Here is a 16,386-nt window from a genome sequence, read left to right as displayed (position 1 = left end):
TTCTTACAGAACCCAGGACCACATCCCAGGAGTGGGACCAACCACAAAGGGCTGTGCCCTCCCCCATCAATCACTAATTAAGAAAATGCTCTATAGGCTTGCCTACAGCTTGATCTTATGGAGGCATTTTCTCAATTGAGGTTCCCTCTTTTCAGATAAAACTAGGCTGCACAGCATCAGGCATGTTTTGGTTAAGTCACATACCCTCCTGCATTTTTTGTTTTAGCTTAACAATAGATCAAGAACAACAGAATTTGGACAAGCAATAGTAGACTTAAGACACAAGATCCTAGAGAAAGGAAAATTATGTTGCTTCATTCTTTTGCTAATTACATTATTTATGCAATACAAGCATATAATGTGAAAAACTTTAAATCACTTTGAACACAACCAAAAAAGAAAAAGAAGTATTACACTAGTGTTCATAGGCAAGTGGTAGCTTTGAAATTGTAATCAGCATCACTATTCTACCAAACTATTTTCAACCCCAGGATAGTAAGAGTTTAGGTATAGCAGCAGAGCATAATTATGATTACTGCCATTGCTAAAGAATTTACAGTTTAATTCAAACATTTATTAATTACTGTGTATGAGGTTATATGTTAAGTACTAGGCATACAAAGGTGGTTAAGGACAACTTTCCAAATGAGTGGAGTAAGGAGGAAAAAAAGCAAACATTGTAAAAAAAATAATATACACTCTGAACAGGGGTAAAACAAAGCATATTGCTAAGTATCTTTGGTCATCCTAGATTCCACAAGGAAACCAGACCAAGCCAGGCCTTGAGAATAAAGCCAGATATTGTCAGGCCTTCCAAGCAAATGTGGCATTTGTAATGACTGGATAAGGCCAAGGAAAGTAGAAGTTCTGTGAAACTGTGATGAAAAGCTTCTGCAGACCATTGAGACTAGTCTAGAGTAGAACCATTTACAACTGTCTATTTGCTTCAAATGGGATCCTCTGGGCAAGGATGGGCACTGCTATTTTAGAAAAGCAGTTTTCATATTTTGTTTGATTTTTACAACCAATTCTATTCTAATGATGGTACAGTAAGACACTGTCCCAACTACACTGTTTATAAGTAGCAAAACTTGGGCTTGAATTTTTGTACCTCCAAATTCCTTACTCTTACCTCTTCATTACAAACTCTTCATTACAGTGTAATTAATCTTCATTTTACTGCCTTCACATATGATGCAATTTCTGTGTCTGTAAAGTAGGTGCTAAAGAGCAATGAGATGCTATTTCTAGCTACCTCATTGGTTTAATACAACTATGGCTTGTATCTGAATGTCCCTAGAGATTCCTGTTTCGTACACTTGGTTCCAGCAAGAGTGGTTCTTTAGAAAGCTGTAGAACCTGTAGGAGGTGGGGGCTACCTGGTGGACATAGATCCACTGGGAAGTGCATTTCAGGGTTAAACCCTGCTGCTGGCTTCAGCATGCTCTCTGCTTTTGGGTCCACTGCAATGTGAGCAGCAGGGCCACAAACACCTGCGATGAACTGAGCCATTCTGCTACGCCTTCTCCCAAGATGAAGCCAAGACCCTGAACTGTGAGCCAAAATAAATCTTTTCACCCTTATATTATTTCTGCAGGTATTCTGTCTGTGACCATCTAATACAGAAACAAAGAGCAGATTCTACTGCTAATGCTGAGAAACAGGTTCTTTCAAATGCATTGCTAGGGGAAACAAAAAATATGGTACAACGTCTATTGAGAGTTTAAAAGTATCAATGAAAGCATTTTTTGCGATTTGAACATTTCTTTTAAAAAATATATTAGTAAAAGTATGAAAACATATGTGTGGCACCTTTTATAAGAACTAAAGACAGGAAAAATCACAAATACCAGTAAGCACTGAGTGAAGAAATGCTATCTAACCCAATATAGCTCTAAAAAAAACAAGGACATCATATCTGTTAGAGTAGGATAGCTATTATAAAAATTTTTAAGAGGAAGAAGGGAGGCTGTAAGTACTGATAAGCAAGAGGAGAAATTAGGAACGCTTGTGTGTTATGCTGAATCTGAAACAGTGTAGCCACTGCAGGAAGCAGGACAGCAGTTCCTCAAAACAGGAACTGGTTTGATACATTTTTCTAGCAGCCTTCTCTCAGCTCAGTAATTCTGTTTAAAACATAATTTTTTTCTAGTGCTGGGGATCAAGCCAGGGTCTTAAGCTGCTAGAAAATTATTTTTAAACACAGAATTACTGAGCTGAGAGACGGCTATGAGTATGAAATTCACACTCTCAAACTGTGTCTGATGACTCTGTCAGTGGCATCTCCGTTCTGCTATGACAGCCATGCAGCAAGTGACTTCCTCATGGTTCAGTCAAATCTCTGAAGCCTTCTCTTCGAAACTACTTCCCACTTACGGACTCTTCCTAGAATGTCAGAAATTCCAAGAGGCAACCAACCCCACTGACAAACTATATGGATTACATGGGCATATCTTTGAGAAGGCAGAGAATGCCTACCATGTTATCATTCTGAATGCCCCATGAACATGTGGGGAATGATAAAAGTTCATCTGGGGCCAAGTCCATCATCTTCCTAGTGACTCTCTCTAGACAACTGAGAAACAGAATCTGAAATAGGATTAAATCTGTAGATCAAGCATTGTACAGTTACTTATAAATCTCTCATTTAATTCTAACAAGCCTAGGTAGGCTTCTTTTCAGTTTTTTTTTTTCCCCCATTATTGTTGCCTTAAACAAGATGTAGGAAGGAATGTTAGGCCATTTGTCCAAAGTTTTACTGCATGACAGAATCAAACACAGACCCTAAGTACAAACATCTTTATGACGTGTTTCTTGCTTCCAAAGGAGTTATAACTTTAGAGTAATAGTAGATATGAGGGTATTTCTAATTCAATCTTTAGCACATAGCAAAACTACTACAGCTATTATGCCAGGAGCCAACCTACTGCTGGCAGACAATACCTCCTTTCATATATCCTAGTCTGATGGTCTAAGACAAATCTTTTTTTATTAGTTAAACCTTGCATAGTCATAGGAAGAAAATGTTTTGTTCAATCTCTATAACATCATCAAATATTTGGAAAATTATAACATGCCTGACATACTTCTCACCATAATGATAATGGACTAAACCTCTGAAACTGTAAGCCTGCCCCAATTAGATGTTTCCCTTTATAAGAGTTGCCATGGTCATGGTGTCTGTTCACAGAATAAAAATCCTAACTAAGACAGCTATTAAACTACATATAATATTATTATATTCTACTATCTATATAAAGTTATTTACTTCTTAAATAAGAGTAAGGTAACCTCTGAAGAGGTATGATCATATGTTTCAGTGTTACAGATTTCTTTGTAAAAACATGTCTCAAAATAAATTCAAGAGTAGAATTTCTCCAAACACAAATTCTTCAACCTATTATATCATGAGCCAATCTATATAAAATTTTCAAATATATAAGATATAGTTAAAAGCAGCAATATTTTCCTATTACTTATATCAGACACATTGGGTGAGCCATCAGGGCACTCTAAGTTATTTTCTGGAATGTCAAATGGTAGCTCAAGTCTTACCTCCATTGCTAAAGCTGCTGTCTGTTGGTCATAATGGTTCAGAAGATTAGGCATGAAGGTAGTATTATAAGGCAAATCTTGGCACATCCTCAAGGTAATAGGCTCACAAGAAAATAAACTGTGCCCACCTATATGCCCCACAAACACAGTCAAGAGCCAAAGATAAAAGACAATCCAACTCATAGCCATTCTCCCTGGATCTGAAGGAGACTGATGATCAGATCTACTCAAGATGTGTTTCAGACCAGGGTATGCCTGCAGGTCTCAGCTTGAAAGCACCCCTTCTGTATCTGTTAGGTTCTTCAAACAGTTAGAAACTCCTTGTACTGTCAGAGGTCTGTTAACCTGGTCTCACAAAAGGCATTTGTTTTTGGTTTCACAATATTGGAAAATGACATCATCTTGTATCTTCTTTTCATTTTACTACACAGGGCACATCTGGCCAGCATATCAAGTTGATCAACCACATTCCCAAATCACAGATTCCATCTTAGGAGGAGAGTGATTTCTTCCTTGTTGAAATATCTGAAAAGTATTGAAAATGGGAAAGTTAATCACTTCTCAAAATATTGTAGACTAGACATTAAAATATTTGTTGAGACATCATACTGATCTAATAGAGAAAATACAGGGATATTCAGAAAGTAATATTTTTTTCTATTTTATCACATGATATATTCACACACACTAAAAATAGTTCTTAAATAACATTTAAAGGCTTATTTTATACCCCAGGTTGCATATCTAACACATGGTGGAGAATTCCATCATAAGATGTAAATAATCCATTTTGAGTACTTTTTCCTTTTCTCCAAACTATGTTGTTGTAAACTAGATTATTATTATATGTGTTTGGTTGTTAGCAGTACACTTTTATATTAACTGACTTGGTAGAGAGTAACTGAGAAAGGTCTGGGAAGAGATTAAACCTCTTATTATGTCAACATTGAAAACACTGTCACTTGATGATAGGGAGATGTCCTTCTTATGCTGTGAATGTTTCTCTTGTTGGTTGATGAATAAATGTTCATTGGCCAGTGGCCAGGCAGGAAGTATAGGCGGCCTACCAGACTTGGAGAATGCTGTGAAGAGTAAGGAGAGAGTTGACAAGTAGACACCATGTAGCTACTGGGAAGATAGGACACTCAGGCATTCTCTGGTAAGCCAAGACTCTGTGGAGATACTTAGATAAATAGAAATAATTAAGAGAGAGCTAGCCAATAAGAAGCCTGAGCCACTGGCCAAACAGTTTATAATTAATATAAGCTTCTGTGTGCATATTTGGAACTAAATGGCTACACGACCAGGCAGAACAGAAACTCCGTCTTCAAATGGTACTCCCAATGTAAAGCAAGAATTTCCACATAAAACCTGACAAAAGCTTAAAAGGGTTCTGAATGCACAGAAACAACTGCACTGGGCTTCCTAGTCTCACAGTCTCATGCAGGCCATGATGCAGAGAGGCTGTGGCATCCGGGCTTGAACAAAGAGCATGGTGGATTCCAGCTGTGTCTCCAAGCTGTAGAGCATGCTGCATGGCAGATTTAGCTTTTACTCTTATAGACAAAAACAATTTATGGGCAGTGTGCTATAAGCTGCTTGTTGGCGGCATAGACCAGAGTTGAGGTGGTGAGCACAGCTCTGGGAGAACAGAAGCACAACAGAAACTCCATCTTCAACTTAACCTGTATTTTTTTCCTCAAAATGATTTGAATATCACTTCTCAAACTTGGAAATCTATGAGTAAATTATAGGGTAAGGTATGCAAAAAAGTAGAGTTAAGCATTAGATGTTTTGGGCACTGAATTGCAGTTGACAAGGCTACCTCTATCAACCATACTGAACTAAAAATAAGATGGTTTTGAAAGTATCACCAGCCAGTTTTGCCAATGTTACATCATTTTAGATAACACAAAAATTTAAGGCCACATATACTGCCCTGGAATCTAAAATAAATGACCAACAAATGATCACCACCCAGCCTGATGTGCAGACAAGCCTGAGTAGGGCTGGGGATGATTCCAAATTACCATATCCACTGAGCTACAGAAGTCCCCTGAAGAGAGACATACTTAGGAGATAAAGATTACCTCCTAAGGGTTACCCATAGTTACAAGTAGCCTATAAGTCAGGTCTTGAGAAATGGTATCCTAAAACAGAAGAATTAAAAGAAAAAGCATGTTTATATATAATAATCTACATAAAATTATTATGTGGATATAAAGAATAATAATAAATGGATACAAAGAATAATAGGGCTGAAAAGTGACTCAGATTTGGTCTCCAACCCCCACATGGTAGTTCACAACTATCCATAACCCCAGTCCCATGGGATGCAATGCCTTCTCCTGAAGGCACCAGACATACACATGGCACAGACATATATAATCACTCATATACATAAAATAAAAAATATTTTTAAAAAGAGTAATAGAAAACATTCCAAAGAACAAAGGAAATACAAAAGGCCAATAAACAGATGACATGATGTTTAGCTTCACTTAAAAAATGCAAATAGAAAAAGACAAACATAAGATTTTTGCCAATCATATGTACAAAAATAACAATGACAGAGCAAAGTATGGCATGGATTACAGGGAAAGATTATTTTCAACATCTTGAAATACTTTGGATAAGGATGTAAACTAAAACTAGTTGATACTTTTTTCAATGGCTACTGAAAAGTTTCTAGACCTAGATAAGCCTCTCCACTGATGCAGCAATCCAAATCAGACCAAATCAAACTGAATTAGAAAAGTCCATGTTTAATGGATACAGAGCTCCCAGTGGCCTTCCAGCCCCTCAGAGAGAAGATAAGAAAGGGAGACGGGAAGAACCACAAGTCTAGTTTCCACAAGTCTAGTTTCTGGGGGGGCAGTTTAAATATCCTGTGGGAGTGAACATCTCTGGCAGAGGGGTCATCATTTGGCAGGCTTTCTGAGAAGCAGCAGGGTTTGGAAGGAGATGGAGGAAGGGGCTTGGGTGGAACCCCTACCATAACATCCCAGACTCATTGGGTACATGGGGCTGGAGAGATGGCTCAGTGGTTAAAAGCACTTGTTCTTCCAGATGACCTCAGTTCAATTTCCAGCACCTGCAAGTGAATCACAACCATTTGTAACTCCAGTTCCAGGGGACTTAACACCCCGTTCTGGGTTCTGCAGGGACTGCAGGCACATGGTACACATACATATGTATAGGCAAAACACCCATACACATAAAATAAAGATAAGTAAGTCATTTTAATGGCTATTTATACCAAAAGCCTCAGTTGCATACATAATTTGATTCAGCAAACCTATTCATAATTTATTACAGAAGCATAGAAGTGCATATTGTATACAACTGAAATATTAGTATAGGTTAATTTATAACAATAAAAACCTGAAGATAACCTAAAAAATTACCAATAGTGGTTTTATTAAATAATGTGGCATAAACACATGATGGAATATTATATAGAGACTAAAAATGACGAACATGACTTAGAGCACACCACAGTGGTCATGTACAACATCCTGTGTTCAATCCCCAACACTGCCCCTCCCTCCCAAAAGATGACCCTGAATTGCATTTACTGACTTAAGGACATAACCAATAATAAGCTTAACAATTATGACTGGGGAAATGGTCCAGTATGTAAAGTGCTTGTGTTGCCAAGTATGAAGAACTGAGTTCAAATTTCCAGAACCCACATAAAGCTACATGATAGTACATATCTGTAATCCCAGCCTGCCTACAGGAAAGATGGGAGGCATATACAGGAGAATCCCGGAAAGGCTGACAGCCAGCTAGCCTGGCATATACAGCGGTAAGCAAATGACTGTCTGAAACAAGATGGAAGGAAAAACCTGGCACCAAAAATTGTCCTGACTGTCACACATGCACCACTACATGAGTACTCTTACATTTAAAAACATAAACACATAAACACACACACACACACACACACACACACACACACACACACACACACACAAACTCACTATGTAACCCTAGCTAACTCACAGAAATCCACCTACCTGTGCTTCCTAAGGACTGGAACTAAAAGCCTATAGCACCACATACAACTTAATACAAAGATTTTTTTAAAAATCAGTATGTATATGTAACTCACTTCTGTCAGAAAAGCATACATGCAAAACAAACAAAAAAAGAAACCCCACAGCTACTTCATCTAGATGTAGTGGTACACATCTATAATCCTAGAACTCAGCAGAAGAATTTAAATGGAGAATAGTCTGGGCTACATGGTTAAGACCATATTTACAAATAATAAAAGTGTTCTATGGAATTTCATGAAAGACCTGATTTTGTAAATAAGTAACTCCTCAAATCTATCAATGTGTGCTGACTGGCAGACAAGAACAAATGCTATCTGAACAGTGTATTGGCTGGTAATTAAAGCAACAAGCCAACGGATCTACTACTTGTATTACTGCAAGTAATAGGAAAAGCAAAGAAGTGATAATTTAGTATGATTCCAATGGATTTTTCAGGTCGGCCAGATAGCTCATCAGGTAAAAGCACTTGCCACTGGGCCTGGTTGACAGGAACTCAATCCCCAGAATTATCCTCTGCTAACACACACACACACACACACACACACACACCTTGATTTTTTAACACTAAAATAATTGAATTTACCTGTTAGCTCAATCAAAATGTTATGTGTACTAAAGCACCTTGTACACACTTGTACACACTCCACATCACTCTCGAACGATGAATTACTTTTATCTGTGTACAAGTACACGAACATGCACGTGATGGCTAGAGATCAACTTCCAGTATCTTTCTCAGAAGCTTCCACATGTTTTTGCTGAGACAGCTAGGTCTCTCACCAAGGGCTCTCTGATTCAGTTAAGCTGTTTGGACAGCCAGTCTGTCTCTGGAGCTGGGATTACACAGATGTTCCAGGGATCAGGCCTCAAACGTATATGGCAAGCACTTTACCGACTGAGCCACCTCCATAGCCTCTGAAATAGCTGTTTCTAATCAGAATCATGAGAATGTGCCACTTTTCTCAAGGTAGGCTAGTCCATGGAAAAGCTCTAAGCTTTACAAAACATAGCAACCCATTAAAAAAATGGCTTACAGTTGTCTGAAGCATTGCTTTATTATTATCCTTTCTTTGGCAGGAATCTGTAGGATTGCAACAGAATAAGGAGCCTATTGACCTAACAGAAGGAGTAAGCCGTTTTGGGCACCAGGGTCCAAGCAAAAAACGAATGATATGACAGTTCATGCATTGTCTGTGAGGAAAGAGGCACTTTCACCTCTCCACAGAGCAATATAAAATATCTGGAAAATTCTAAGTGCTTGGTACCAATATAGGCTGGGCCTAGGGACTCATCTTGGTAAAGTGCTTTACTAGCATGTATGAAGCTCTGGTTTGAGCTCCTGTTCTAAGTGAGACATAGTAAATATTTGATTTTTTTTTTTTTGTTTTTGTATGTCCATCATCAGGAATCTAATATTTTCCAATTATTGTTAGTTTTTAATGATAAAAAGTAAAAGTCTTTAATATAAATTTAGCTGAGCACATGACCTGAAGGACAGGAGGAAAAAGAGGAATGAAATGTTGGAACTATCTTCCCAGTTTGCCTACAGAGCCAGCAAGCATGAGAGTGTACCACAGGCCTTCTCAAGAAAGTACGACAACAAAAGACTAGAAATATTTTCCCCTTCGCTTTCTCCACAGAGAGGGTTCCTCTCGTCATTCTTGGTTTACACTTAATTTTCTTGACAGGCAGTTCAGAAATATCATCTGTAAGCTGTAAATCCTGAATACACTGGCTACAATGTGAAAAGGTAGGATACTCATCTTTCAGACACATTTTTTGAAGAACACATCACAAAGATTAGCAATGGGTTCCTGTAAGTCAGTGTCTCTGAAGGAAAGCATTATCTTCTTAGAAAAATATTCCTATGACCTATCCCCTTTCCTAAGGCCCACTCAGTATTTGTCCTTTCATTTTCCATTTCTTATTGGGGGCTGAGTGTGTGTGTGTGTGTGTGTGTGTCTATGTGTGTGTATGCTCATATGCATGCCTGCATGTGTCAGATATTTTCCTCAACTGCTTTCCACTTTTTTTTTTGGAGACAGGGTTTCTTACTGAACCTGGAGCTCAACTGGCTAGGTTAGCTGACCTGCAAGCAAGGGCTTCGTGTTTCCACTCTGATCCACAACGGGTTACAAGCACCATTGCCACACAGGCTTTTTACCTGGGTGTGGAGAATCCAATCTCAGGCTCTCATACATGAACAGTAAACATGTTATCAACAAAGCCACCTCTATGGCTCCCCCATATCTTATAGTTAAAAATAAAATCTCATCCTCACCAAATTGCCTCTTAGCTATTGCAAAATATATATATATATATATATAATTCATAGAACCTACATTTCTATTAATTCCAGAGTTATTCTTTTCTGGACTTTCTGACTATATCAATCTGATTTTACTCTGGTAAAGGGGTGAGACAGCATCTCATGTAGACAAGGTTATCATCCAACTCCTGACCCTCCTGCCTCTTTCTCAAGTGCTAGGATTACAGGTGTGTGCCATAGTGCCCACCACCTCTCTAATTTTTAAATTTGTCATCTACTAATTACAACAATTAACCCAATCTATTAATGTGCTGAGTGGTATTGCTTAAAGAAATAAACCAAGCCAGGTGTTGGTGGTGCCCACCTTTGAACCCAGCACTCAGGAGACAGAGGCAAATGGATCTCTGTGAGTTCAAAGGCAGTCTGGTCTACAGAGCTAGTTCCAGGACAGGCTCCAAAACAATACAGAGAAACCCTGTCTCGAAAAACAAAACAAAACAAAAAACCCCAAACAAAACAAAAGGTATTTCTAGATGCAGAGAAGGAATGGTAGGCATCAAATTTCAATCAGATTTACAAATTACTAAACTTTAAAACTGAGAGAAGCAAACAATCTTTCAAAATTAACCTGTAAATAAAACTGAAAGTTCAAAGACAGATCTGCTTGCTCCCCCAACCCCCTACCCCCGCCAGTGCTGGAAACTGGTCTTGAAGGTGCCAGCCAAGTACTACCAGCTGAGTTGTTCCAGTCCCGAAGATGGGGCAATTCTACCAAAAATTAAAGTAAGTAAAGGTGAAATTCCCACCAGCTTCCCTTTCCAATTAAAATCTGTTCAACAGAAAGCACTGAACTTCTATGAGGAAATAGCAAGTTCCAGTGTTTTCCCCTTAACAAGACTGTATGCTTCATAGGCTTTGACTAAAGTATTATTCTGAGACATAATGAGAGGGAGGCTGGAATGTGTTAAGCTCACACCCTGTTATAGTCTTCAAAAGCTTCATTTACAGTACATTCCCTGAATCTACCCAAGTCAGTGGTTCCCAGGATGATAAACTGGAAAGCAGAGAGAGACCATTTCTGCACAGCAGCTAAGTCTTTGCTACCCAGCCTTACGAAAACAGCATCACCGATTGAAAACTCTCATTTTCTTTACTCAGAATCTTACTATATCTGTCCCAACCTCTACTGAGTCAAAGAAGATAACGTGCTGAGAACTGTTGCCTACCACCTGATTCCTACGGAAAATAAATTCCACACAAGCCTAGCATCAATATATTCAGTTTTTTGGTTTTTTGTTTGTTTATTTTGAGACAGTATCTCTCTATGTAGTCCTGGAATCTGCTACTTAAACCAGGCTAGGCTTCAACTCACAGAGATTCTCCTGCCTCTGCTTTCTAAGTGCTGGAGTTATAGTTGTGTGCCACCACACCTGATGTCAACCTTAGAAGTTTTATGTGCAAAAATCATAGCAGAGTTTTAGCAGCAAACTAATACAAAACATAAATTGGGTGGATCCCCAAGCCCCAGAGGTAAAGCAGGGAAACAGACAATCTTTTGTAAGGAACACCCCCACACTTCTTTGATGACAAAGGTTTCATGCTGTACTATATAAAGAATGTGCACTTCACTATTAGATTCCTCCCAACCCTCTCCACTTCAAATACCTCAAGCCTGAAACTCTCAAGGAAAATTAACCTGAATACCCAAAACAGAAAATAAAGTTCAAAGAAATGTGGGGAAAGAATAAAAGGGTCGAAGAGGCCACAGCCCCCTTTTCTTTCATTAATGGAACCTTGTTAGCTTTCTAGGAGATGAGATGCCCATTATTACTAGATGGGAGGGTAACAAAGACAAAATAGAATATTAGACTTTATCAAAAAATACACCTATTTGCCTAATAATTTCAAAGCATTTGGAGGCATGGAGCAACACTACTCATTGTTTTACTAAGTACAGAGAAGCACGGTAAGACTGCGACTGGGTTATAATGTATCTTCGGTTTTATCCTTCCAAATATTTACACTTCTTCTGTTGGCTCCTTAACTCTGAATCTCTCTAACATTTGCTGTTTGTAGTTTGATACAGCTCAAGAAAATGTGTTCTGTTTCCCAGGGGGCAGGGGACATGGATTTGTTTAAAGTAAAGAAGGAATGGAAAGCATTGTCGTCTAGAGGACCTCCCCACCTTTCTTTTTGAGAAAGGGGGTTTACTATGTGGCCTATCCTGTCCTAGAGCTTGCAGTGATCCTCCTGCTTCAGTTCCCGACTGCTGGAATTACAGGCATGAGTCATCACGCACGACTGGAGTACCCGCTCCTCAATACAGAACTCAGATCTATCTAGTCCTCTTCTAGCCCATTATGCCACCACCGAGAATCAAAGAAAGCTGGGGAGGGAGGTAACATCCTTAAGCTCAGATGGGTCTTTGTTTCCCTGCTCTCATACACTGGCTTTGCAAACTAACCCAATTCCCATCAACAAACATTCCAGATGTGCTGAAAAGACTTTTCTGCGGGGAGATTTTGAGCTGGTGCGTCTGTTCGGCAGCCCGAGAAATTCAGAAGGGAGCTAAAAATTCCCATTTTCTCATTTATACTGGGTGAAAACCCGGGACGTCTCCTCGAGTCGTGGTGTTTTTCAACTTTGAGTCTCCTCTGACTAATTAATGGCATGCGCTTTTGTCCTTTTTTTCTACCCACAAAAGGAAAGGGTAAGGACAAGAAAAAAGGGAGGAGAAAACAAAAATGAAAAAGCTCTTTTCCCTTGAGGAAGCCCCTACGTCCAAGAGTCCCAAGACGTTAAGAAGCCTATGGGATGTTTACAGCCTTAACGCCACCCTCATCTCAGCGTCTTTATTCCAGAGGCCACGAACTGTTGTTCATCATCCAGCCGTGGCATCCCAGGGTCCCCGAGACCCCACCACCGGGGCAGCTGAGGAGTGCGCGGAGCAGGGGAGCCGCCGACTTTGCAAAGTGATGGGCAGCAGGGGACAACTTTGGGGCGTTAGGTGGCAGGGGTCGGCCGGGGGCTGCTGGGAAGCAGCGGCGCCGGAGCCTGGCGCATCCTTCTCCCGCCCACGCCCCCGCATCGCCGAGCACAGAAACCGGCTCGGGCCGGCCTCGCTCCCCGCAGGCGGCCGGCGCGGGGACCCCGTCGCGTCCACACTCGCACAGGTTGCCCGGCGCGGGCGGGACGTAGCGGCCCCGCCACGTTCCCGGGGGCATCCCTCACCCGGCACGGCAGAGGCCCCGAACTCCGCGCCGCCCACCCCGATCCCGATCCCGACCCCACTCGGGCCCGGCACTTCAGCAGCCGCCGCTCCGCGCCCGCCTCCTCGGCAGCGCCGGCCTCGGGCTTTTGTTCGGCCGCAACGCGAGCAGCGAGCGCCGCCTGATGAGGGGCGGCCGGGCTGGGGCGAGCGCCTCGCCGCTCTCCACACGCTCCGCTCCCCTCCCGCCCTCCTGGCTCCGGAGGACGCGTCGGCCGCGGGACTCACCTCACCGGCGGCCTCCGGGCTCTCCCGGGCTGCACCGCTGGCCCCGCAGGCGTCCCTCAGGTCCCCAGAGCAGCCGAGGACCGCCGGCGCGCCGAGCCTTCGCGAGCGTCGGGGCGCGCGGCCCGGGAAGGACGGTGCGCGCGCACTGCCGCGCATGCGCGCTGCAGCAAGCCTCTCCGCGGGAGCCTGGCTGTGCGGTGCTGACCCGCGCTTCGTTGTTCTCTGGTTGGCATCCTAGGTGACGGTGACGCCTTTGAGATGCCGCGCGTCGGCTTAGTGGTTCCCAGCGCTGGAGGCGTTCATCTGAAATGTGCCGGCTCCCCCTCGCAAGGCCCTCAGTGCGGGTCCTCCAACACCTGCTCTGACAGCTAGTGTGCCAATTTCCGGATCTCGGGGATCCGTCAGGGAGCGACCACCCGTGGCGGAGGGTAGGACCGTGTATAAGTAGCAAGGGACACCCAGCCTTTTGCAACGCTGCACACTGACCCTCGAAGCAGATGCACTCTGTGCGTCCCCTCCGCCAAGACCTGTAAACAGATGGAGCTTGTATTTATTGGCGCCATGCCTCATCTTCTCTTTAGAAAAGGCTTCACTCTCCCTTTTCTACATGCATGACTCGAGAGCGAGAAGATTTTTTAGAGGTCATCTAAACACAATGTTATTTTATTTTTCCCCAATAGGGGAGAAGAACGCTCAGAAAGGTTGGATGTCTTACTTAAAGCCACACAGCGTTTTAATGAAAGAATAGAAATTCAATCAACCATTATTGCCTTCTCTTTGCTGCAGTGTTTTACCTTTCTTTTTGTCTACCTTCAACTTGGAGTTCATGGGATTATTGTTCTCTTGGTAGCTCACAGAGCAACACTGGTCCTGTTGCAAGTGATTGTACTTAACACTACTGATATATATATATATATATATATATATATATATATATATGTATATATATATATATGTTTATAAATGGTTAAGATGCTATGGGCTAGAGATATGGTTCTGTTGGCAAAGCACTTGCTGTACAAGCAGAAGAACCTGAGTTAACACCCCCAGAACCCACAAAAATCCAGTCCTGATAACAGGCACTTGTAATCCCAGTGCTGGGGAGGCAGAGACAGGGAGATTCCTCAGTCTAGCTGGTCGCCCAGCCTATCCCATTCCATGAATTCCCAATCCAGGGAGAGATTTGTTTCAAAACACAAGGTGGAGAGCAAACGATGAGCACACCTGTGGTTAGCTTCTGGCCTCTATACACACACACACACACACACACACACACAGAGAGAGAGAGAGAGAGACAGGTTCTCAAATAATGTAATGAATATTCAAGTCTTGTGCTCAGACATATAGTCTCACATCAAAAGGCAGCCTTGATGAACCAGCATGATAAATGAAATCAGAAACAACAGTTTCCTTTTTCCTTATTGACACTTGTGCAGTAACATGTTAGGACAGTAACATTGATTCTTAGGGCCATTCCAGGCAAGCCAGGGTATCTTGTGGAGCTGATGGTGCCTCTTGATGAGAGTGAGTAAAGAAGCAGGTGTTATATGGGAAACTTGGTGCTAGCTTCATGTATTGCCAGGTCCCCATAGCTAAAGCCCTGGAAATGTGCTCAGCAGGAGCTTTTTTAGTCAATGGACAGACACATCATCCTGTAAAAACAGACACGGGCCACACCACTGCTTGTGTCAGGAATCACAAATACATCAATATGATTAAGTCCCATAATGTAATATTTAACAGAGAATGGAACAAGTGGAGGTATATCTTTAAAAAGTGGCAAGAATAAGTTGCTTATAGGAGTGAACATATATCTAATGAAAATATCAAAAAGGTAGCAAATGGCATTCTAGATATAGGGAAGACAATGGGATCTGTATGCAGAAAAAGCTACTACATGTCTGGTAAACACACACACACACACAAAGAGCAAACAGTAGCATCTTGAAACATCTTTGTGGAGACACAGGTATTGTGAAAGTCTCAAGATTTTCTTTATGTTTGACATGTCCCACACAAAAGTAATGTCAAAATATCACAGACACTGGGCTATGTGTGCATGCTCCCTAGGAACACAGTGGGAATGGGGTGACTCATGAGGGACACAGTGGGAATGGGGTGACTCATTCCCCTTTGGGGGAACAGTCAGATGGAGGATCTGTGGGACAGGAGACCCAAAAGATGCAGTTGAGAGCAGAGAAAGGGATCTTCTATCAGAAATAAAAGCTTTCAAATCTCACAGGGATAACTCGAGATGCTTCCCTTGACCCATCTCCCTTTCCTTCCATGTTGTAACCACTAATAGAAAGCTTTTAACAAGCGGGAACTTCACAGACAGACTCAGCCACCTAGGCATTGTAAAAACTGGTCCCTTTCTGGATGAACCCGTTTTGAAACCATAAATGTTAACTGGTAATGCATGGTAATTTAATATGACATCTCTACCTGCCTCCTCCAGGCCACCCCCTCAATCCCCGAAGGCTTTGTTTATTCATTTACATACAAGCTGGTCATTGGGGGGGCGGAGAAATAAAAAATAAATAAAACCACTAGGTTGGAATCCAAACAAGCTAGGTTCTAATTTCAGCTTGGCCACTTACTGATCCATGTTAACTTAGGCAAAGCACTAACCTCCAAGAGACCCTTTTCATTTAAATTGGACATATGCAAATGTTGAGTATTTAAAAGTTATGAAATGTAGACTGGCATGATGGCTGAGACGGTAAAGGCATTTGCGGCCAAGTTTGAGCCCTGGACCTACATGATGGGCAAAATAGACTCCTGAAAGTTGTTCTCTGACCTCCACACATGGCACACACATGCCCACATGAAGACAGACACACATAAATAAATAACTGTGAATTTAAAAATACACTATTAAAACTAACATGTTGAAACATGGAGCATTTGTAGAACTGCTTAAGTTGTAGGAGAGTCCATTATTTTAGCAAGAAAGACAGTGTGGGAAAAATCACTATTTTTATTTTTGTTTTACATTCTGG

General features: G+C 41.5%; 1 protein-coding gene across 1 annotated transcript in view; it reads right to left on the bottom strand.

Moving 5' to 3' along the window:
• The window catches only part of Fzd3 (frizzled class receptor 3), a 52,149-nt gene extending 38,703 nt beyond the window's left edge, over nt 1-13,446 (bottom strand). Inside the window, exons 1-2 of the mRNA XM_051195506.1 lie at nt 13,385-13,446; nt 3,556-4,080 (exon numbers count right to left, since the gene is read on the bottom strand). Coding sequence (XP_051051463.1) covers nt 3,556-3,744 — 189 coding nt within the window. The 5' untranslated portion in view covers nt 3,745-4,080; nt 13,385-13,446. The remainder of the gene's footprint in view (nt 1-3,555; nt 4,081-13,384) is intronic.
• Between the last annotated feature and the right edge of the window lie 2,940 nt (nt 13,447-16,386).

Source organism: Phodopus roborovskii, unplaced genomic scaffold (genome assembly GCF_943737965.1).
Source record: "Phodopus roborovskii unplaced genomic scaffold, PHOROB, whole genome shotgun sequence".
NCBI classification, from domain to species: Eukaryota; Metazoa; Chordata; class Mammalia; order Rodentia; family Cricetidae; genus Phodopus; species Phodopus roborovskii.
The sequence above is the reverse complement of the archived record's forward strand: the minus strand, read 5'-3'. Positions and strand labels throughout refer to the sequence as shown.